Source organism: Brienomyrus brachyistius, chromosome 13, assembly GCF_023856365.1.
Source record: "Brienomyrus brachyistius isolate T26 chromosome 13, BBRACH_0.4, whole genome shotgun sequence".
NCBI classification, from domain to species: Eukaryota; Metazoa; Chordata; class Actinopteri; order Osteoglossiformes; family Mormyridae; genus Brienomyrus; species Brienomyrus brachyistius.
Window position 1 is genome coordinate 17,474,881 of NC_064545.1, and position 24,557 is coordinate 17,499,437.

General features: G+C 42.2%; 3 protein-coding genes and 2 long non-coding RNA genes across 10 annotated transcripts in view; 1 reads left to right on the forward strand and 4 right to left on the reverse strand.

The window, feature by feature from the left end:
• Positions 1 to 1,827: 1,827 nt before the first annotated feature.
• On the reverse strand, positions 1,828 to 10,078 carry LOC125705894 (zinc finger protein basonuclin-1-like). Its single transcript, XM_048972235.1, has 4 exons — positions 9,884 to 10,078; positions 6,565 to 6,667; positions 5,405 to 5,634; positions 1,828 to 4,005 (listed from the first exon to the last, which is right to left on the reverse strand). The coding sequence occupies exons 1-4, from the start codon at positions 9,977 to 9,979 to the stop codon at positions 2,374 to 2,376; spliced, it is 2,061 nt and encodes a 686-aa protein (XP_048828192.1). The 5' UTR covers positions 9,980 to 10,078; the 3' UTR covers positions 1,828 to 2,373.
• Positions 5,564 to 24,557, forward strand: part of LOC125705891 (endophilin-A3-like) — a 42,786-nt gene continuing 23,792 nt past the window's right edge. The window contains exons 1-2 of the mRNA XM_048972230.1: positions 5,564 to 5,696; positions 6,383 to 6,470. Of these exons, the coding sequence (XP_048828187.1) occupies positions 6,465 to 6,470 (6 nt within the window). The 5' untranslated portion in view covers positions 5,564 to 5,696; positions 6,383 to 6,464. The remainder of the gene's footprint in view (positions 5,697 to 6,382; positions 6,471 to 24,557) is intronic.
• LOC125705889 (uncharacterized) lies at positions 11,200 to 18,651 on the reverse strand. 5 transcript variants are annotated; one of them, XM_048972223.1, is made up of 8 exons: positions 18,029 to 18,637; positions 17,244 to 17,315; positions 16,993 to 17,098; positions 15,685 to 15,755; positions 13,343 to 15,599; positions 13,080 to 13,166; positions 12,896 to 12,958; positions 11,200 to 11,745 (listed from the first exon to the last, which is right to left on the reverse strand). In XM_048972223.1, the coding sequence occupies exons 3-8, from the start codon at positions 17,057 to 17,059 to the stop codon at positions 11,492 to 11,494; spliced, it is 2,799 nt and encodes a 932-aa protein (XP_048828180.1). In that variant the 5' UTR covers positions 17,060 to 17,098; positions 17,244 to 17,315; positions 18,029 to 18,637; the 3' UTR covers positions 11,200 to 11,491. The 5 variants fall into 5 exon arrangements, 4 of the variants coding, with proteins under 4 accessions (XP_048828180.1, XP_048828179.1, XP_048828181.1 ...); XM_048972222.1 differs by having other exon boundaries at positions 16,993 to 17,101; XM_048972224.1 differs by having other exon boundaries at positions 11,200 to 12,350; positions 16,993 to 17,101; positions 17,244 to 18,651.
• LOC125705896 (uncharacterized) lies at positions 18,752 to 20,667 on the reverse strand. Of its 2 annotated transcripts, none has more exons than XR_007381732.1 (5): positions 20,323 to 20,667; positions 19,686 to 20,113; positions 19,390 to 19,476; positions 19,049 to 19,120; positions 18,752 to 18,839 (listed from the first exon to the last, which is right to left on the reverse strand). It is a non-coding gene; the product is annotated as an uncharacterized LOC125705896 (long non-coding RNA). The 2 variants fall into 2 exon arrangements; XR_007381731.1 differs by lacking the exon at positions 18,752 to 18,839 and having other exon boundaries at positions 19,017 to 19,120; positions 19,686 to 19,757; positions 20,027 to 20,113.
• Positions 20,913 to 23,287, reverse strand: LOC125705895 (uncharacterized). Its single transcript, XR_007381730.1, has 4 exons — positions 22,047 to 23,287; positions 21,741 to 21,903; positions 21,409 to 21,601; positions 20,913 to 21,232 (listed from the first exon to the last, which is right to left on the reverse strand). It is a non-coding gene; the product is annotated as an uncharacterized LOC125705895 (long non-coding RNA).

The following is a 24,557-nucleotide window of genomic DNA, read 5'->3' on the forward strand; positions in this document are numbered from 1 at the left end:
CATGCCCTCTCTGTAAGTACAACTAATGCAGTAAAGTGTTCCATATTTCTGTAATTTGACACTAGTTTTTACCGATTGTCAATAGATACACCTCCTGTACAATATTTCTTGAACATTGGTACTGGCTAAATTCAGTTTAATGTTTGTGAAAGACACCATAGTTCTGTGCAGTACAAAAAGAGTTAATCGCATCTGCACAGCCTTAAAACTAGCCAATAGGAAGGTAGGAGATGCCACATCAACCGTCACAGGTGAAAGAAGATTGATTTAATCAATGAGTTAATACAGTTTGTCAGGATTTCTTAGGCTGCCTTTACAGCGGTATTATTTAATTTCACCTGTGTGTATGTGTGTAAGTGGGAAAGGTCGTATTTGCAGTGGGCAGCTGCAGGGTCACTGGGGAGTGTGCTGAGTTCCGGAGTTTACCGTCAGGTCAAATGAACACAGGCAGACTGACTAGCTGGACCTCATGTTTCAGGGAACCAAATGGACAAACCAGGTGAGGATGTCTCTGAAACTCGTGGCTGTTTGCAAGGCTCCGTGCAGTGATGCTTCCTTTGTGAAGTAGTACAAAATTATACACTACGTACAGGGGGACAAACCTCAGCCACAGAGGCAGGGAAATGGCAGGGTTTTCCAGACATCCAACCGCTCCTGGATGTTCCAGAAGCCTCCCGCAAACTGACAGCAGCTCCCTGACACCTGTGAATGATGCACGTCACAGAAATCTGTTGTTCTGCTTTTCATCCATCCATCCATTTTCCAAACCGCTTATCGTACTGGGTCACGGGGGGTCCAGAGCCCATCCCGGAAGCAATGGGCACGAGGCAGGGAACATCCCAGGATGGGGGGCCAGCCCATCGCAGGGCACACTCACATACCATTCACTCACACATGCACACCTACGGGCAATTTAGCAAGTCCAATTAGCCTCAGCATGTTTTTGGACTGTGGGGGGAAACCGAAATATCCGGAGGAAACCCCATGATGACATGGGGAGAACATGCAAACTCCACACACATGTGACCCAGGCGGAGACTTGAACCCGGGTCCCAGAGGTGTGAGGCAACAGTGCTAACCACTGCACCACCATGCCGCCCCCGTTCTGCTATTCAGAGTCAGTAAAATTAGCCGACAAGAAGTTTTACTGCCACAACCCCACCCTACCTGGCCGGCGGTGCTGTGGAAGTAATCCAAGTAATCCCAAAATGATTCCATTTCAGACAGAAGGGGAAAGTACAGGTCCAGACCAAGGTTTTGTTTCACCCAACCAGTGGTTACTCTGTGACTGTGACTCTTTATACTCAACTAACAAAACAACTTTTTTTCCTTTTCCTGTCTTGGCATCGTGCTGTAGCGATGTATGAAATGTGTGAAGTTTAACCCACAAACCTTTTGCATCTCCCTTGCTTATTAAGCACAAACATCCCAGTTCCTGTTTTGCAGTGGGAACACGACACCCGAAAGTGGCCAGGAGCTACAAAAGCTCCAGGTCGATACGGGCCAGCGACCAGGTTCCGCTACTTCGGTGTGAAAGCAGCTATCAAGGGAACATGAAACAGCAGCCATATGGCTATATGTGGTGTTGTCAAGTTTTATTTATTTACATTATTAATCACAGCAATTCTGTAGCTCTACACAAGTCAACACATATAAACACACACGCGTGCCCACACACACACACGCTATATATATATATATATATATATATATATATATATATATATATATATATATATATATATATATATATATATATATATATATTACACTCACAATCACACTCACAATTGCACTTACAATTACACTTACAAGCAAACTCACAGACACACTTGCACTAATGGCCTCCCCAGAGGTCAGGCAAACAGCCTCCCTTAGACAGACCTTTGTTCTGTGCAGAAACAGCATGCATTACTTCATCCACTGTGGGTGTGTATAGATTTAAAAACACCTTTAGTTTCACTTGACTGCAAGCTTATTTCGTTGCCTACATCAACTGCTGTTTGCTGTAAAGTTGTAGATTTGATAAGTAAACAAACTTTGATATGATTTTTTTTAACATACAACCGATATTCTGTCGCCGTGGTGATGCTGGAGGAGGATCTGCTCCTGATGCAAGAAGTATTGCTAGGCCCTGGGATCCTAAAACCCCTTTACTTCATTAGCCTGAAGTGTCCACTGCTGGCTACCACATGATGCAGGATCCAGCCGATTCCGTGAATCCCAGGCTCCCCACTCCTATGGAAGTCACAGAAATGCAGCTAAACCAGGGCAGCCTTGCAGTGGAGATCTTGGTGGCTGGAGTGGAGCAAATGTGTCGTCCATGTGAAAGCAGGCACAGACGACATCCGTATTTGGGTAATGAGGCAGGTCTCACCTGCGCATGCCTCCCCAGGTGGGATCGAATGCAGTGCAGCAGTGCATGGCGCATAGGTGCATCTGCTCTACGCAGGCGCTGCAGTAATGTGTCCTAATTGTGTATGAGCTTTCGGATGACTGGATGCAATGGTTGGGTGCATTTCCTTGGCAGAGGCACACCAGGTGAGGGAGGTCACCAATGCTGTCCTTGGTGTAAGCCTCGGAGTCTTGCATGTGATTGGTTAATATCCTGAACAGTCCCTCTGAGGTTGGCTGGCACTTCTCCTCAGCATGGGCCTGGTTCTCCAGTTGCTCACAGGCACTGCCCTTGTGGCCAGGTATCTGTGACATTTTACTAAGATGATCATTCCTGGTGGAGTCAGAGGATGTGGTGTCCATGCTGATGCTCAGTTCTGTGCTTAATCTCAGGTCCAGATTCTCCCGCACAGTGGCCACCTTGTGGTCCGAACATCTCTCCACAATCTCCCTCTTGATTTTAATGGGCATGCTTGACTTGCGAGGCTTCTTCTTTGTTACAGGGCCGAGGGCGCGCTGTTCATTCGCAGGACCTGATGAGATCACAGTGGGTTGGGAGGGGTGGACACCTAGCATGATGGCACCCTCCACTGGAAAACCTATGTCACTGCAGTGGAGGGGCACAGTTGGCTGTTTTGTCCTCAGATTTATGGACAGTGTCTCTCTTTTGCCCTGTGGCTTGGGGGCAGAGGCATGAGGAGTGTCATCAGTGGGGGTGGCCTGTTTTGGGGGGCAGATGGAAGCCGTATTCGATCTCTTGTTCATAATGGATCTCTTCTCCTCACCCAATGGCTCACTGGCGTGTGAGCCATCCCTTAGGGTCCCCATCCGTGTGTTGCGGTTCAAGGGTGCGTGCAGGCGCGGGTTGGGGTTGGCACTGTGTCGGTTGCGACTGCGCAGTGAGCTGAACACCATGTTGCAGCCCTGCACAGTGCAGCGATGCTTGACCTTCAGATGCACGGCATTGTAATGGATCTTCAGCGTGCCCTTGTCGTAGAAGGTCTTCTTGCAGGTGCTGCAGAAGACCCTGCCCTTCTTGAAGCCACCTCCACTGTTGCTGCTGTTTTCCGTAGTTCTAGTCTTTTTCTTGGGGAATATGTGCATGGGGTCAAAGGTCAGAGGGGTTTCGGAAGCAGCGCTGACAGCTAGTTTGGCTGGACCAGGTTGCCGGTTCATTTCCTCTTCTGGGGTAAAAAGAACAAAGTTGCTCTTCGTGTCTAGATCTTCCTCTTTTGGGTCTGGCCCTGGTTGGAACAGCCTGGCAGCAGAGGAGGAACATGGTAGTGGGGTGGATGCTGAACTCAGGTAGTGGAGAGGAAACATAAAGGTCATGTTGGTGAGCAATGTCATGTTGAAGGGAGGTCTTTCCCCAGCAGGCTCCTTCCTGGCAGCAGCAGGGTGTCCTGGCCAGCAGGGGTCGCTGTTCTTGAGGATGGCACCCATGTATAAATCACTGCCGTGATCAGACAAGGGACCGGCCGGCCGCCCCTGGGCTGCCATGAGCTCCGCGATGGACCTGGTCTCACCAAAGCGCAGGAACTGCTGCAGTGTCGCAACCTCCTCCTCGAAGGTCATCATCGCCCAGCGGTCCAAGATCTTTCCCGTGACATCCTGCAGAGCCAGTGGAGATGACACAGCCCAGTCATATCACTGGGAATAATGGTGCTCCCAGGAGAATAGGGGTTATACTTTAATTACACACGTATTTATTTTTCATTTAATTGGCACTGACAACTGACAGACCCAAACCTATATTAACTACTTGAAAATGCATGTATTATCAGACAAACATTATGTAGAGCCAGTAATGTAAGAATCTTGTAAGAATAGTGCATATCAAAGACTGATAAGTGCATTCCGTGGCTACGTAGCCCCTTCTGCAGCAGGGCTCGATGCCTGTGTGTCGTGACATATTACTCTTGTGATCATCATCAAAATGATCTGCCATTTGTGCCCCAGTAGCACTTTTGTTGGTTTTTATCAGAAAGGAGAGCCTTTGTTCAAATCCCATATTGATGAGTCTTACCCACCCAACACGCTGTCAGCAGTTAATGGTTTTCCCCTCCTTGGACCACCCTCAGTAGGGTCTCGCCACGCCTGACCATGAGTGCCCCTCAAGCCTTGCCGTTTTGGAGATGCTCTGACCCAGACCTGCCATAATGATCTGGCCCTCGTCAAAGTGACTTAGATCTTTATTCCTGCCCATATCTTCTGCATTCAACATGTTGATTGTGAACATGAAATGTTAGCTTACTGTCTGATATATCCCAGACCTTAACATGCACCATAGCTGCTTATTATGGCACTCTTCTTCTGGCATACAGGAACTGAGCCGCACAGCGAAGAGAGACTCGTTACGGCATACAGGAACTGAGCCGCACAGCGAAGAGAGACTCGTTACGGCATACAGGAACTGAGCCGCACAGCGAAGAGAGACTCGTTACGGCATACAGGAACTGAGCCGCACAGCGAAGAGAGACTCGTTACGGCATACAGGAACTGAGCCGCACAGCGAAGAGAGACTCGTTACGGCATACAGGAACTGAGCCTCACAGCTAAGAGAGACTCGTTACGGCATACAGGAACTGAGCCGCACAGCGAAGAGAGACTCGTTACGGCATACAGGAACTGAGCCGCACAGCGAAGAGAGACTCGTTACGGCATACAGGAACTGAGCCGCACAGCGAAGAGAGACTCGTTACGGCATACAGGAACTGAGCCTCACAGCTAAGAGAGACTCGTTACGGCATACAGGAACTGAGCCGCACAGCGAAGAGAGACTCGTTACGGCATACAGGAACTGAGCCGCACAGCGAAGAGAGACTCGTTACGGCATACAGGAACTGAGGCCTATTCCGAAGAAGGACTAGTTACAGCATACAGGAACTGAACCGCACTGCAAAGAGAGACTGGTTCGATCATTCATTTGTTGGGCTGAAGACTGAAGATGTGTGTCAGAGCTGCAAGGGAGGCACGCTCTTCCTTTAGCTGGCGTCGGCCGCACGGTCACCTGCAGGATGTATCCGCGCATGTAGTCCTGCAACGTCCAGCCCAGCGCAGCCAGGATGCGCCCCACCTCGTCCCGCCGCAGGACGCTGAGCAGCCGGTCCAACAGGATCTTGAGCCGCACTGGGATGGCCTGGGTGCCGAAGAGCATCAGGCTGCAGACGTCGAAGGCTGTCCCGGACCGCACTGCCTCCACCGGGCCAGCCTGCCGCTCTGCTGTCAGCCTGCTCAGAGCTGCAGAGCGCATGGCATGCATCAGGACAGCAGGGCGGTGTGGTCACTAAGATCCTGGGCAGGTAGGTACAGCTACAAACTGCATTTTACCCACCTCTAGGTGTGTGTGTGTGTGTGTGTGTGTGTGCGCGTGTGTGTATACAATGCTCACAAAAAGTCTTGGGACTCTTAATTCAGTTAAAAATTTGCATATTTATTGGCTTTATAACAAAAATCATTACTTTATTCATTTGTTTACAAAAAATAATCACATTAGAAACAGCCAGTAGTTTTAAGTAAAACCTTCACTTCAAGTAATAAAACAACTCTGCAATAACATAAAACATCAAATATTTGTGTTTAGTATCCCTTTGGGAGCCAGTTACTACAACTGCAATTAATAGCGAAATGACAAAAACAGAACTGAATGAGTAAAAAACAATTAAGACATTTAATGAAAAGATGTCTGTGTACAATGTATGTGCAGATATGTTAAACATTACTTGTCAATGAACTTTTTTATGAGACCTGTAAATGTGCAATATTTTTACAGAATTAAACAAGCGTCCCAAAACACTGTGTAAGCAATGTGTGTGTGTGTGTGTGTGTGTGTGTGTGTGTGTGTGTGTGTGTGTGTGTGTGTGTGTGTGTGTGTATATATACATTAGCATGTTTATATACATAGAAGAGATATATAAAAACTGTCAGTTTGGTTTAAATATGGTATATTTAACATCACTGGTAGCTAAATCCCTGATATCCCATGCAGGACGTTGCCCTCAGCATTCTGGCTTAGGAATCAGGCCCACCGGTACGCAGATGTATGGATGGATGGATGAATAGAAGGATGGATGCTGGTAAGTAAAACCAAAAGGTTTTTTTTTTAACTATTCACACAAATTATTTAAATTATAACGAGAGAGGTCACTTCAGGTCACCGGTCGGGCTCACCGTGAGCTACCCATCCGTGCCGGCAGTGGTCACACTGCCGTGTTCTCAGCCTCCCTGGTTTGAAGCTCTTACAGCCACAGTCCACCAGAGTGCAGCAGATTGCCTGGGGAGGGCAGAGGCACCCACATTAATGCAAAAAACAATGAAAGATCGACAGCAGGGCCCCTCGAGCTGTTCTTACTGATAACACACAGGTCACTGGCCATGTTTTCAAATGGTACCATTTAGATGAATAATTTTTCTGTGTCTGGTCTGAGCACCATACCAGCCCCTGGGAACAGAGGGGAAGATAAGAGTATCTGAGCATTGCAGATGTGCTGACGCCTTCTTCGCCTAGAGGGTGCTGTTGCACTGCAAGTGGTAGTCCGTCCCCTGAGATGCGGCGTGTGCAGTGCAGGCTCTGCTCCTTTCCAAAGACGAACCTGAATGCGACCTGCACTCGTGACAGGCCTGCTGTGAGCACGCAGTGTGAGACAGATGGGGAGCAAACCTGGGATCAAAATAATTGGCACAATGAAGCGGTGGTTTTTAAGGAAAACTGTATCACTGCAGATGCAGATTTTTTTTTTTGCTATTTTTAGGCAGAAGGATAACACCTCGTGTTGCTGCTTCACCACCCCCCCCCCCCCCCCCCCCGACCCACCCCCCGCCCACTGGTCCCTGGGGATTGTCTCTAGCTCTCATTTTCCACTTTTGGTAGCCTTTTCTAAACCATTCATCCTATATCAGTCAGTTTGTAATTAATCTCCAAGATTCTCTGTGACACAGATCTGGCCAAAAACAGGAGATTCCCAGTGCAGGGAGTTTTACATGCCGCTAAGCAAACACTTATGCTGCACTGTTCCATTTGAACTGGGAAGTTGGAATTTTTGAGTTCCTACTGTACATGGAAATTTCAACTGGAATACACCCGATAGTGCGCCCCGGGAAAGTGACGCCGGACAGCGCGCCTCAACCCTGCAACACCCAGCTGTGGGATGACAAATTACCCAAGGCCCTCAGGGTATCAGAAATGTGTCAACGCTGCTTATGTTTGTTGCCTTGTAACACCGTGTTTATTGGTGGGTTTTAAATTTAATTAGGAGCGTAGAGTACTTGTGTCAGGAAGTGCATCCTGTCTAGTCTGCAATTATCGTACCGTTCCTATTGATCCCGAAAATGAAGGCTGTTAATGGGGTCTTTCCACGTGCCTTAGAGGTTAGGACTCAGATGGATGCCTGTCAGCCCTGTCATGCTAACTCCATGTTAACATTACTGGGCCTTTACGCAGAATGTTGGGGCAAAAGGGTAGCAGTGGAGTCATTCCTCAGTGAGAACAGACTGCGCATCACACACTGCGGCTGTTTTGTAACTAAAAGTGTGATGGGAGCAGCCAATTGAATAGACGTCATTTGCACGTCTGGAGGGAGGAATGATACCTATCTGATTTAATCTGAACATGCCAGTTTGCTGTCTGCAGCCTCTGAGAATTTGCAACAGCCAGGCAGCGCTGGTCAATGGATCCGGTGCCAACGGCCCTCATTCTTCTCCCAGAAAGAGCACGGTGTCCAGAAAACCCCCAGCTGTGTAAAGTTTATCGGGAATAACTCCTGAAACTAAGACAGATTCTCTCACACACACGCCATGTGTTCATACCCAGAGATCAGGTCTTGCCACCGCAATGCAAACATTTGTGGTTCCCGCCAAGTGACCCCTCTGCTTACGGAGCCCAGCTGTGACATGCAGGCGATCTCCTCTTCAGCTACATCACTAGCCATCTAAAAACCAATCGACAGCAGATAACGGGAATGTTATCTGCCTGGACCCCCAGGTCCAAACATCTGAAAGTTCTCAACCTACGAGCTGTAAAAACTTCACAGCCCTGCAGGATGTCATCGCAGGGTTCAGGCTGTAACGTGATGGATAGTCACGAGCTTCTGCGGTGTGAGATTCCATAGTCAGGTGATACAGCAGGGAGCTGAGGGCCACTGACGCTCGCTGAACCTCTCAACAAACAGACGGCTTTTCCACAGTCTCCTTGTGAACCTTCGCAACGGCACGATGCTGTGTCAATTACCAGGAAGGAGCAACCAGCAGGTGGCGCTGCGTCGGAGGAACCTCTGACACCTAAAGGTTGCAACTTTGTTTTTGTACTCCTGAGAAAATATTAAATGTGAACTTCTGAGTGTTTAGGGAGGTACTGCGTGTTAAGGAGCTTGTGGAAGCTGCCCGTTATAAGTGTACACATGATACGTTCATCCTAATAGCTCGAGAGCCAAGCTTTCATTGGGCTAGAGCTGTCCAAGACCCTGAAAACTCACAGAAGACCCCCCTACTGCAGAGACGACGCGTCTTTAACTATTAATGATACATACCAAATGAAACCCCGAGCATGTAATTAATTAATTAGAATTAATCTTAAAATATGAGTTCAAGCCTAAGTCGTTAAATAAGTATACATGAAAATGTTATATAAATTTAAATTGAAATACAACCTGTAACATGGTGTAATATTAGGACACAAAGTGTCTCACAAACAGGATACCTATGTTTAAACCATAAAATTAGGCCTTACAAAATAGCACCGAACGGTCTTAGTCGCTATATGCACCAACTAACTATATTTTTTCCCCCGAGTCTTCTCCATTTGACTGCTAATACAAATAATTAATAAGGTACTACGAAACCGTTAGAATAAACATTATCAGATTTACCCGCATCTATCTACCTGTTTGTGCACCAAATTATTCTGCGTGCTGAAAATCATTTATTAGGCAACATCTGAGACAGTGGCACAGAGAACAAGTGGTTAAACGGAAACCTCATAGTGATTAAAGGGGAAAATGTCCTTTATGTTTTTCCAAGCCAGGCGCCGTACTTCTTACCAGCAAACCTGTGGCCCCATTGCCAACCTCGGAACGGTCAAAGACAAACTGGTACTAACAAGGGCACCGAACCAATGCCCGATGGCGACACCAGTACACCGCCAGCCGTGAAACGGCACCTGCAAGCTGGGCAGGGACCGCTCAAAAACTCCCGAGATAAATCAGTGGAATCTCCGCAAAAATGCACGAGAGACAAAATGACAGTGCGAAGATTTCTGTTAACACTGATTGATGGGTCTTCTGAGAAAAGAAGAGTGATCGATAAAAGTTTCCATTTTAGCTTTCTAGCTTTGCATGGTGTTTAAGCAAAAGCCGATAAAAAAACTAGTAAAATCCATTATGCACAGCTTAATTATATTCACTAAAATAATAAAGTCATATATTGTAAGGATTCCTTAATTCCAAAAACTTCATAAAGTGACGATAAGGATTTGAAGGCAGCTTGCCTGTCTTACCTCGGACATCCTAGTTAAATAGAGGTTTCGACGATCACACAGTCCCCCGCGCCCTCCGGCTCCATCCGCGGAGGCACCCGCAGCTCCTGGCCACATACTAGCGCAAGAGGCTCCGCGCAGCGGTACTTTCGGCGGCACTCACTGGCGCGCACGCCCGCGCAAACATGCACACGTCCGGACACTTAATTTCTCACAAGCGAACGCGCAGCCTGCGAATTCCCACCATGAACCCCTCCCTCTCTTCTTCCCCCCCCCCCCCACTTAAAAAGATTTCACATGTAACGTATAGACACGTGACAAAATAATAATGATATATTATGTAATAATTATTATGCTGGGTCACGGGGGTCCGGAGTAAAAACGGGAACAAAAATGGATGGATAATATATTAAAGACAAACAATTAAAATTTTATATTAATAAATTGACAAAAATTTAGCTATATAATTATAACTACTTATAATGTGTTTTATACACATTTAATATGCTTTAATATGTAGTATTATGTTTTATTCACGCAGATTTGTACACTATTACTTCTGTGGGTGATGGCAAAGAAAGTGCCGCGTGAACCACGTGACCTCCTTCATTCATGAATTAGTGCATGAATTAAACGTATTAGTAAAAAAACTGGATCAAAGAACAAAGGAAGCAAAACCACCCCTGGGTGCTCTGGCACCCTAGGCGAGATAGTGCTGAGCGCCACTCACCCCCACCCCCCAGACCAGCAGAAAACATATTTTGTCAATTCATTTATATTTAGAACCTTTCAGTAGTACAGGGTGTCTGGCTGCTAACTACTGTAGTTACACAAGAAAAGTAATGAAATATGAACTATAGTGTTACAGAATACAACCAGAGGGTTTTTTTAGATTTATTCATTGGCTCTTTTGCACCCCTTAATTAGACTGCCTGTGTCACCTATAGGGCAGGCTGTGGCCCTGAACACAAGTCTACACACACACACACACACACACACACATACACACACGCACACACACACACACACACACACATACGGGTTTTTAAGTCTTAAGAGGACTTTGCCTCCCAAACCAGTTGAAACATGGTTTTAGGGGACCCACCTTTCCCTTTGCTCTAGAGAAGTGCTGTAAACATCAAAAAAATTATTTTGCTTTGCACAACACAAATATCACTTCATATTAATTCTAAAGTAAATGAAGCTCTTTACATTACCACCTGACACTATGGTAGCATATGGGAACCTCCCAAGAAACTCCCTCCTACGACGAGAACATTGTTTGTGAGGTCATACATGATTTTCCAGGACATCAAATGAACACACACACAAACATGTCCATTCACTGTGCTAGAAGGTCAGTGATGTTTTATTGGACCTCGAATATGCACAAAAACAAAAATGACTTTTTTCCTGATTAATGAAATGCAGATTACTTATGCACAAGTACTAACGTGAAATTAAAATATTAATATTAAAATAATTAATTTTTTATTATAACTTGTAACAAAAGACTTTCTGCAACTTAAGAGTGCATGACACGAGGGCAAATTCTTTACTCCCCAAAAATTAGAAATAAACAATATTTTTCTCCTTGGCATTTTTGCCTCTATAGAAAATAATATATATTCAATTAGACATGGTTTTCCTTTTTAGTGTGATCCCTCTATTTCTAACAAAATCTCTTATATTTTGTACAGTGCGCCCTGCCAGAACAGGGTCCTCAGCTGACTTGCACTGCTGACACTCTGCCATTGTTGCCAGTTTTCCTTTGGTTATATGATCTTTAAAATGTTTCAATACAGCTGTCACCTCCTGTTTTGACCACTGTGTTCGCGACTTCTTCTTTGAGGTTTTAATTGCTGCTGTAAAAACCTGGCCCACTGTCACAGAAAAAAAACAAATCAGTCAGTATTATTTAGATGCAAACACATACAAATAACTGAAGTAGTTATACATGAGATTGCTGAGAATGATAATGTTGAGCTGGGATATAATTTACTACAGTTGCATGTGTAGGGCAGTTCTTTCAGTAAAGAATGCATACAACCTGTATCGAAAAGCTAAATTTGTGTATTAATTACAAAGGATATAAAAATAGTCATTTATGAAGAATGACACCAGAATTCCTGTGCTATAATCTGTAGTAATGTTAAACTTAACATTATTCCATTTAATTAGCACACAGACATTTAAAAGTTATGTTATCCAAGGTTTAGAAAGCTGAGCTTCACAATGGTTTAAAGATGGATTCATACCCAGGTCATACCCAAATTAATTACACATATTAACTGGCTAAATAAGGCAAGAATTCAACACATAGAATATTGCAAATAAGAGAAACAGCATGAATGTCACTACATGAATGTTACTTGATGGGAGACAGAGGGAAATCCAGATTGATCCAGAGTAGCTCTCCATATGGCTCTTTTTCAGCAAAGGTCCCCCACCACTAAAACTCACTGAGAAAAATGACCTCCCTAGAGACCTGTGACAAAAGTCCTGACTCAGTTGTGTTGCTTTACTCTTATGATGATTGTACAGACTACAAGGTTTTCTTGCCACTGATCACCTGCCAAAAAATCCCAACATAGATTCACTTCCTAGTAGGGCATGCCTGAACAAGAACTTGGGCATAGTTAAATTGGTCTTTAATATATAGATGCTGATACCAGCTATAAACCTTGGAGGAAGGATGAGAATCTTACAGACAAGAGTTCACCACTGCCAGTCTCCATCCTACACGTCACAACTGTTGCATTGTCTTCTCTAGCTATACGAACCCCTTGAGACATCTCCTGTGAGATTCTGGCAGGCAAACCAAAAACCCAGACCCTTCCTCACTCCTTTACTACAAATGGCTTTGGGGAACACCATTCATGTTGCCACAAGTCCCAAAAGCATCAGAATCTATGGCAACGTGTAAGATGTGCCACAACGCCAGCCAAATATACCACTTAGCAGTGGACAAACTTATTGTCTCGGTAATCAAGCTTCTTTCCATAAAAAAATCGGAATTATACTGAAAGTTACCACTGATGGAATCTGTTGAGCCTCCAGCATTATCTTCTGTAGCTGGCTGAATGCTTTGACTTTCTGTAAGAATATGGAACTGCTCAGTCAGTATACATGCAAACAATTCTAGTAGAACATGGAAGAAAAATAAACTGAATATGCTGCTAACACTGCAGAATGCATGAAAATACTTTAAAAATACCATTCAGTCTTGGTGTGCCCAAGGTAGCATCCTCTGTATCACTGTCAGGTTCAGTTCCATCACTGCCATCAGTTAAGTTGATCTCATCTTAAACAAAGAAATCAAATTGAACTAAACTGGGACAATGATGCTACAAAACATATTATGCTCATGTTTTAAAAGTATCTGAGGTGCATATAGTTAACCAATCCAGATAAATGTGCTCAGATTTCACATATTTATCATGAAAAGGACATAGAAGTAGATACTGTACAAAAGCGTACCTTCAATTTCAATTTCATCGAGTGATTTGCCTTGAAAGTTAGGGAGACACCCTTTTTCCATAGCAAGCAGAAGTTTGGATATTTTTGCCAGCTGAGTTGTCGCTTCTGGAAGCCTGTAATACTCACGGTGTACACGAATATCGTGCCCCAAGAAGTCAGCAACTTGATCTAATTCATTGTTTTTCAAATTAAGAATTTGTGATAGAGTGGCCACGTGTTTGCGCAAATGTGTTGACCTGAGATGTTGTGGATTTTGAGCACCACACTGAGTTGCATAGAGCCGCAAGCAATCTTGACCTCTGTAATGACTCTGGCATTTGGGTCTAGCAAACAAGAAGCAGTTATCCTGAACCGCACACTCTGTTCTTTTATTCACCAGAAGTGTTAGGGCATCTACCATATCTGGTGTGAGGAGGACAGCAACCTTTCGACCTCTTTTACCTCTGATTTCAACTCTACTAAAATGACTACAGAGTTTCTGCTCAAATTTGGAAAGACCTACTGCAACATCTGCGTGAAGTAGTGTGTTCTCTCTTTCCTGGAAGCTTTTGAGCTGCATTTTAGATACTTCACCGGCACGCCTACGATTGAAAATAATTACCCTTGCAAGGGTAGCTTTTGCAAGTTCTGCATAACTTTGTGATGATGATGTTTTTTTCAGGTTTTCAGATGCTGCATTGGCAGTAGTTTCCAGGTGTTTATGAAGGAGCTGAACATCATGAGTGAAAGGCAGTGTTGACGGTTTATTGAATTTTGCTTCATTCATTGTGCTTAAAGCCCTGTGTGATATTAGCTCAGACCACTTGGTGGTATATAGCTTTCTGAATGTCTCAGTTGACTTAATTAACTCTTCATCTTCTGCCATTAGACCTCTGCAGTGGATGAGCTCGCAGACCTTTTGCAATGTGTGGCCCAATTTCAATGCTAGGCTTGGCCTTTGGTAGTAGTTTTTTTCTTCGTCATGACCTGACACTTTCTTCACAGCTTCAATAACATGCTGGAAATTAGCTGGTTTTATAGCTTCCTCAAGGCTGTATATAGAGGACTCACTGCGCAATGTTATCAAAAACCTCCCAATTTCTCGAAGCTTCTGACGAATATATTCAAACTTGGTAGGGTCATTTCCATGTTTGTTGAAGAATGACTGCGCTAGCTGAAGAATGCAGAAGTCATTGCGTACAACAGAAGATATGTCATCTTGCTTCATTGCACTCAAGAGCTTCCAAACTCCTCCAGATATCTGCTGCAAAGATGTAGACTCTGCCATGGCAGCCAAACCCAACACTCTGGTCCGTCCCTGATGTTCACTTACTGAACCTGGCTTTGAGGAACATCTTCTCACATGTCGCCATAGTTCTTTACGCCCAAACATTGCTTTGCAGTACATACAATGCACAAACTGTTTTGAATCACAATCTTTGTTTGGCCTTCGTTTTACTTTAAGCAACCCATTTCCTTTCTCTAATACATTGGAATTATGCCGATAGTTCCCCTTGTTCCGAATTTTTTCTAGTAGTCTTTTGCGTTCTTTTGAGCGTTTTGGAAATGACAGTGCTTCTGCAACTTCAACTTCAGTCAAATGGGTTTTTAAATGACGAGATATTTTTGACTGTGGTTTCCCACAAATGTAACAGTAATTCTTATTTTCAGAACAAGAAATGTCTGATGATTGAAGACATTTCTCAGCTCCAGCCATGTTACCCTTTGCTCCTGCCACTGATACATCCTTATAATCTCCAGGCAAATCAAGTGCACTAGTACCACCTATTATTTCCAACTGCTGTTCACTTGTAGGTGTTTTATGGTCTTTTCTGGGCAAAGAAACACGATCTGATCTATTAATTAAAGCGTCAACTTTTGATGATCTTTTGATCTCTGAAAGGCGTTTAACTTGACTGGTGCTTGAAAGTAAATCTGTCCCTTCTGCAGAACTGTCTGACTCATTGTCTGATTCTCCACTTGTCAACTCCTCCAGACAACAAAATAAATCATCCTCATTTAAACAAGACACTTTCCTGGCCTTCAAATACTGTGAACCTTTGCTTACACCTTCCTGGTTCAACTTTGTTTTCTGAGATTTGGTGCACTCTGAGGTGGCAACTTTCACGTTCTGTTCATTTGAGGAACATTTGTTTTGGACATTGTTTACATATCCTGCTGCTAACTCCACTGAACTGCACGATTCACTGTCTGAGTCTGGGACATATTCCTCATCTGAGAGTGACACTTCCTCATCAGAACTTGAAAATCCTATATCCTAGTATCAGAAAAGAGAAAATCACTATGTAGCATTTGTGAAGAGAGATGGTTCATAAGTAAAACTGTAAATATACTGTACTCACCCATGAAAGTGGTTCTTCATCATTCTTTTCAAATTTTGCAAAGCAGTTCTTGTGCCAAAATTTAGAGCACACTATAAGAGAGAAATAAATTGTACTCATATTTCAAATGTATTTAAAATAGGGACACAAATTGTGGCTAATTCCTTTAATCCACAATCAACCCCTATTAGGCCATGATTAGATAAACCCTTAACTGATAGGCATAACAAAAACACACACACAAAATACCAAAGCGTCTTTGAGTTTATGTAAAAGCACTATATAAATAAAAATGTAAAAACAAAGAATGCCCTAGCTAAAAAAGTGCCAGTTTAACATTGGGTCTATGGATGATAATTACATATGTAACAATATAAAACAGTTTAGTCATAAGCGATGATTCCAGGGCTTATACACTTCCTCACAATTAGGATTCATGAAACACAAGTAATATTACCTCTCAATATTACCTCTCAATACATTGTCTCAATATTACCAAGTAATTTTGAGACAGAAAAGTAAAGTTTTTTGATGAATAGCTAATGCCAGGTCTTAACAGCAATCATGTTTGCAAATAGTGAGTTATCTTTAGGATGCTGTGAAGTAACAAATATTTGAATGGGAAGTTTGTACTCAACTACTCTACAAGACAAAGTGCACTGCAAAGAAGATAACTGGCAGTAACCTGGGTTATATAAAAAGCCTGTAGAGAGACTTCAGATATGGGGTTTTTCATTATTTGTGATAGAAAAGGTATACTGGTTTATGGTGTTAAATTAGTTAAGTATATAAACAACACATTGTTTATGCTTGTATTTGAGGGCTCATTAACCCATACAAATGTTACTCTGCACTGCACATTTTGCAATGCATGGCATAACTGTCAGATAAAGCAGCATTCCTTTTTTCATTGTTGGAGGTGTTTCTGTGTATTATTATGGTGCATTCTTGTGGTATATTCCTACTACTGTGCCTTCATATACACAAGTAAAAACATTCCTGGCTTGAATGATAAAACCTCTTCATATCACTTTGTGTTTATGGGAAATGAATCATCTAACTGAGACTGGTGATCAGACAATCTGAACTTTGGCAATCATTAATTAATTTAGTGTTAACATTCCCAATTCAAAGTCAGAGAACACAGGGCAAATGCTACCTTTACTACCTGAATTACACCTTCCAGTTTTTCTCCACCAATCCAAAATCACCTTCAATGACACTAATCTAGCAAAGTAACAATTTGACAAATACTGCATAAGAAACACTTTAAAAAAACCTGCATAATATTACTTACTATCTTAAATACTTGCAAGGACTGTTACTGACCTTTACACCTCAGACCAATCCACTTGAGTGGCGCCACAGGTCCAAAACATGCAGAACATTTGTCCATGCTTGAAAAATTTGCATGGATGACCTCATGCTTACAGGGCTGCTGAACAAAACAAAAAGGAAATTACATTCTGAGTGGGAATTCTTAAAGGCTTTTTAAAAATGACACTAAAAATCACAATATCTCACTATAATTCTGTAGATGGCACACCTACATGTCAAGTATAATTAAAACCTTGCATTACCTTCTCAACATTCTCATTTGGAAATGATGATCTGTGACCCCCTGTCTTGCAAAAATCAAGTTTGGTGGCTACCTTCAAAACAGATTAAATGAAGAAGTTCAGATAAACACAAAAAATAATATCTAGACCAGCAGTCAATAAAAACTGCTAGAATCATTGTCATAATTCATAATTTGGGCAGGCTTAGGACCAAGATCACTGACCTCTCAGACAATGTCAATGCATAAAACACATGCTTATGGGAACAGAAACAACTCTTGCAATTATTTGTGCCAGCTTCCATCCATTTTCCAAACCACTAATCCTACTGGGTCGCCCGGAGCCTATCCCAGAATCAATGGGCACGAGGCAGGGAACAACCCAGGATGGGGGGCCAGCCCATCGCAGCGCACATTCACACACCATTCACTCATGCTCACCTATGGGCAATTTAGCAACTCCAATTAGCCTCAGTATGTTTTTGGACTGTGGGGGGAAACCGGAGTACCCGGAGGAAACCCCACGACGACATGGGGAGAACATGCAAACTCCGCACACATGTGACCCAGGTGGAGATTCAAACCTGGGTCCCAGAGGTGTGAGGCAACAGTGCTAACCACTGCACCACCATACCGCCCCATGTGCCAGCTTCTTGAAGTAATATTTCTACTCATTGGAGTATATGAATAAATAAACTTAGTGAATCATTAAGGAGATATAGAGAGGTCATGAAATCGTTTACAAAAACTAGAAAACTATAACATGTAACATACAGTTCAACAGCTTCAATTAAATGGTGTCTGTACCTCCCCACTGTCCCAATTCAACTGAGAATCAGTTTGGCGTTTTGTGCTCCTACAATACACAAAGTGCAAAATAAACTAAAATAAACTAAATAAGCTAAACACAGTAGATGCTTATTCCTAAACACAGTAGATGCTTATGGTTGCTGATCTGGTGACCCATAGATAATCAGCTGAAGTTCACGTGATTGAATCAGTTGAACAATAGTACTGTAAGACTTAGGTCTTGCAGATCTATTTCTATTTTTAAATTTGTGCCACTCATCAAAAGCTATTTTAATTACAGAAAACTAAGGAATATTATATATATTCTAAGTAGCAACTAGTGGAATTAATAATTAAAGTCACTCATCAGTAATCTAGTATTCTCCATGACCATCCAGTGCATCCTTATGGCATTATTGTTGCGAACTTATTTAAAACCACTGTACAAGACCATTTATGACATGCTGAAACATTTGCACGATGCTCTTAAAACCTAATGTACATGCAAAACACTACTTTCTATAAGTAGTATATGCTCCAGTGTGGTGAACCCGCTCAAAAACACAGCAAAAGGCCATCTATGACATAAATTACAGCTTCATATAAAGAAGACCCCCGAGTCCATGTTTCTGTCAAACACTATATACACACACAACTGATAAAACTCTACGCCGAAACACATTTGCAGGGTCCTCTTAAAACCTAGTGTACCGCCAAACTAGGTTTGTGTTTACACACTTACCTCTTCTGTCTCTTCTCTTAGGACATCTGCATGCTGTCCTTCTGGCAACAACTGGACATTCGTAGTCATTCCCACATCGGTTATGTTCTAGAAACACAAATAAAAATATAATTCCATACTGCACATAGTAGTTATGCTGGAGAGAGCAGAATGTTAACAGTAAATGAAATGCTCCTACCACACATAAGCAAAACTATACAACTAAATCAGTACAAAAAAATTACATAAAACTATCATTGACAGAACTGCATTTCTAATATCTAAGCTCCTAATGCATGGCACATAATGCAAATTACCTGTTCCATTTCTTTGCTAAGTGATGAGTTATCCATCAGAGTATTGGCACAGGGGTCTCCCTCAGAAACAGCCTACAAAATAGTTTTCAGAACAATATTTCATGCAAAACACTGCTTGCTATAAGTGGTCTATGTTCCAGTGTGGTGAACCCGCTCAAAAACACAGCAAAAGGCCATCTATGACATAAATTACAGCTTCATATTAAGAAGACCCCCGAGTCCATGTTTCTGTCAAACACTATATACACACACAGCTGATAAAACTCTACGCCGAAACACATTTGCAGGGTCCTCTTAAAACCTAGTGTACCGCCAAACTAGGTTTGTGTTTACACACTTACCTCTTCTGTCTCTTCTCTTAGGACATCTGCATGCTGTCCTTCTGGCAACAACTGGACATTCGTAGTCATTCCCACATCGGTTATGTTCTAGAAACACAAATAAAAATATAATTCCATACTGCACAAAGTAGTTATGCTGGAGAGAGCAGAATGTTAACAGTAAATGAAATGCTCCTACCACACATAAGCAAAACTATACAACTAAATCAGTACAAAAAAATTACATAAAACTATCATTGACAGAACTGCATTTCTAATATCTAAGCTCCTAATGCATGGCACATAATGCAAATTACCTGTTCCATTTCTTTGCTAAGTGATGAGTTATCCATCAGAGTATTGGCACAGGGGTCTCCCTCAGAAACAGCCTACAAAATAGTTTTCAGAACAATATTTCATGCAAAACACTGCTTGCTATAAGTGGTCTATGTTCCAGTGTGGTGAACCCGCTCAAAAACACAGCAAAAGGCCATCTATGACATAAATTACAGCTTCATATTAAGAAGTCCCCCGAGTCCATGTTTCTGTCAAACACTATATACACACACAGCTGATAAAACTCTACGCCGAAACACATTTGCAGGGTCCTCTTAAAACCTAGTGTACCGCCAAACTAGGTTTGTGTTTACACACTTACCTCTTCTGTCTCTTCTCTTAGGACATCTGCATGCTGTCCTTCTGGCAACAACTGGACATTCGTAGTCATTCCCACATCGGTTATGTTCTAGAAACACAAATAAAAATATAATTCCATACTGCACATAGTAGTTATGCTGGAGAGAGCAGAATGTTAACAGTAAATGAAATGCTCCTACCACACATAAGCAAAACTATACAACTAAATCAGTACAAAAAAATTACATAAAACTATCATTGACAGAACTGCATTTCTAATATCTAAGCTCCTAATGCATGGCACATAATGCAAATTACCTGTTCCATTTCTTTGCTAAGTGATGAGGTATCCATCAGAGTATTGGCACAGGGGTCTCCCTCAGAAACAGCCTACAAAATAGTTTTCAGAACAATATTTCATGCAAAACACTGCTTGCTATAAGTGGTCTATGTTCCAGTGTGGTGAACCCACTCAAAAACACAGCAAAAGGCCATCTATGACATAAATTACAGCTTCATATTAAGAAGACCCCCGAGTCCATGTTTCTGTCAAACACTATATACACACACAACTGATAAAACTCTACGCCGAAACACATTTGCAGGGTCCTCTTAAAACCTAGTGTACCGCCAAACTAGGTTTGTGTTTACACACTTACCTCTTCTGTCTCTTCTCTTAGGACATCTGCATGCTGTCCTTCTGGCAACAACTGGACATTCGTAGTCATTCCCACATCGGTTATGTTCTAGAAACACAAATAAAAATATAATTCCATACTGCACATGGTAGGAATGCTGGAGAGAGCAGAATGTTAACAGTCAATTAAATGCTCCTACCACACATAAGCAAAACTATACAACTAAATCAGTACAAAAAAAATTACATAAAACTATCATTGACAGAACTGCATTTCTAATATCTAAGCATTGTTTCACACAATGTTCAAACACAAAATCCCAGTAATCTCTGCAGTTCTCATCAACACCATATCCTCACAGACAATGCTTTTGTCAAGCACACTTTCACACGCTGATCTCCCTTTTGCAGGGACAGAGAATTACCAGCATTCTCTCTGCATATCCTCATTCAACACACATCTATATCTCCAACTACTTAAACCTAATAATCACACATACAAGAGTTTAACTGAATTACTTTCCCTGTCCTCCCTACCTCACTTGATGTGCTCTGCTCTTTTGGGTGCAGTTGGTCTTTTTCAGTAGCCACCTGTAAATATTAGTTATATATTATGATATACGATAATCATTGTCAATGAGAAAGGCTTGAGAAAAAGAATATAAACTAATGAAAATACTTTTAATCACTTAAGTAACATATCTGGATTTCACCCTTCTTTTGCAGAAGGATGATTATTTCTAAATGGTTCTTTCATGTCTAAATACCTTGCATCTCCATGGCCAGTCAGAGTCACCGTAGTTATATGTAATTTCTTCTCCAGGACTAATGCTTCTGGTTGCGAATAAACATAGATGGGGCTTTCCTGATATGGTGATTTTTTTCATTTTGCTGTTTGGGCTAACATGGTCATCATTCACCAGTCTCCCAAGGGAGCCATCGTCTCGGGCAGCATCAATGCTGTATCACATAAAGTGAAAAGTCAGAAAAACTACCATATTCTAGTAAATATCAGAGCACTAAAGACATTTAAAAATGAGTATGTCAGCAGTCACCAAAGGCTTATATTATGTTAAAGAACATGCAATGTCATACATACCAAAACAATTTTCCATTGAAATAAAATTCAAACATGAACACTTTGAGGGCATCATGATATATTTTCTGTCTACTTTCACATTCATGCCTGCTGATGAGTTGCCCTCTGTATTCCAGAAGAAAATCTCCCCTCTCAAAATGGAATCTGCTGTATACCCCACGGCCTACAAGAGATAGCAAACACTAGATTAAGATCAGCCTCGAATGCTCCTGCACGATGATCCCTGTTAACAATAAGCACCATAACATTAATACACAAAAAAACCCTGGATAAAATCAAATATTCGTACACAAACTTTAAATTTACCTTTATATGAATTTATATATTTCACATAAAGTCCATCTTTGTCTTTACATGCAGATATAAAATATGCAGCCTCTTGTTTTGGAGAAAGTTTTCTACTTCTCAACTTCGAAGAAGCCATCTCCTCCTGTGAAGAATGATTGATGTTTATTCATATATTCAGTTTATATTATTTAGTTTATGTTTTAAGCAGATATTTAATGCATGACATCCCTTTTATTCTACAAATGTAATTCAGTAAGAACGAATGACTAATAAAGTTTGTTGGGAAATCGAATTTACCAAATGAATTCTGGATATGAGCTAACCTAAAGAGCACAGATACAGCCATACTATCCTAAGGACTTATCGCACGACACCGAATCATCCTCGGTGCAATATTTACACAATGAAATCGCTTTATCTGCACTTAATGACTACATAGTGTTCACCTTTGAAACAGAATACGATCGACAATCTGGTATTTATTGTAAATTTCGAAGCAATGCAGATAATGCTTCCGTATTAACAGGGATTAGGAATGTGTAGGCAGTGCCGGTGCACGTATTCGTCACGTAGAGTTCGGTACATCACTTCGGTACACCAGCACTGGAGAGTGTATAATCGGCGAGACCAAGACAGTCTCCCGGCTCCGTTATACCCAACTCGGTTGCTGGAAACATATCCGACATGCTAACTGATTTGAGACGACATCATCCAAGTGTATGTGCGACCAGAGAAAGGCAGAAACAACCTCCGCAAGTTATTCTCCGTATGGCATTTAAGCAGCTCTGCCAGAAAATTCTAACCTGGCATAAAAATTATCGCTACGTAACTGCGGCCATACTCGGAAGTAGGCGACAATTGGATTGTGTTTTCCCTGCTGTAAAGAAATTGCACCGAACCACGAATCCAAAACCGAAGTTTTTCATTATAGTTATGATGTTTTATTTTAGATGTTTTTATTTATTTTACATATTTATTTTTACAATGTGCGAATAAAAGTCTCTTGGGTTTTGTTAATCAGACACGTCGACAGATTTTAATCTTATAAATGAGTTGGTGGTCTCAGTATTAAAAATAAATAATTTAAAAACATATTCTGTTTTCCCTGCTGTACCGAAATTTCACCGAACCATGAATCCAAAACCGAAGTTTGTATCGAACCGTGCATTTTATGTATGGGTACACCCCTTGGAATTTGCATTTAACTCCAGCAATTTGAAAAGAAAACTTAGTCTATTATTCTATTATAAAAACAATTTTCTTACCTGATTACAGTCTGTTCCACGACTTGGATATTACAGGATATTGTAGTGTCCTCTTAGTCTCCTGCTGAAGTCCACCGATAGAAACGAGGATTCGCAGTGAATGACATACCTCTCAGCCAATCACAACCTTAGATGGCTAGTCCAGAACTAGCCAATCAGCAGCCGTAAATCTTAACGCAAGTGTTATTCTGGTGTTTCTCCGGCTCCAGCCTACAGAGGGCGCGATGCTGAATGCAGAGTTTACACTGTGTGAACTGGTTTTCGTGGTTTTGTGGTGTAAGAGGACTTGGCCCCAAAGTTTGCAGGGGGGGTTTTCTAACTTAGATAAATGCATCTGTATTACAGGAATTATGAGGACACCGTCCCTGTCCTCATAATCCCAAATGTCCCGATAATGTCGGCACGTAATCAGGTGAAAAGTCCTGATAAATCATAAAAACCAACGCACACACACACACACACACACACACACACACACACAAAATCCCCAAAAACATGTAAATGAAAGAGGATAAAGTCCATTAAACCGGGGAACCTTAAATCTAAAAAGTCATCTAGCTAACCAACAATTCTGGCTCTGTGAGATACGGGCCTTTGAGTTGTGACATTAAATGGTTACACTGAACTATACACATCATACATTATATTTGTCACATCCACCACATCTACCACATCTATGGTACTGAGGTGGAGCTTCAGGCTCCTGGAAGTGCGTATCTCTGAGGACCTCTCCTGGACCATCGACTCCTCTACCCTGGTCAGGAAGGTGCAGCAGCACGATAACCTCATAAGGAGACTTTAGAAAGGCTTTCTGTCAACTCCGATCCTGACCAGCTTTTACTGGTGTACCATGCAGAGCATCTTGAGCAGCCTGATCACACTGTGCCATAACAGTTGTTCTGTCTCTGACCAATAGGCCCTACAATGGGGGTTAAACCTGCCCAGCACATCATAAAACGGGGCTGATGGTACAAGAGACTGATTTAAACTGGCCAGCAATGTGTCCTGACATAAATCCCGCTGAAAATCTCCACAGAGAGCTGAAATCTGCCATTGCAAGAGGGACTCCTGCAAACCTAAAAGAGCTGGAATGCATAGCAATGGAAGAGGGACAGAAACCTCCAGCAGATGGATGTAAGACGCGTATAGATAGCTACAAGATACATTTAGGAGATGTCATTGATACCAAAGGTTCTGCAACCAAATATTAGTCTACTATACGTCTGTATTTTTCATTTCACTATATGAACACTTTTTTTTTTTT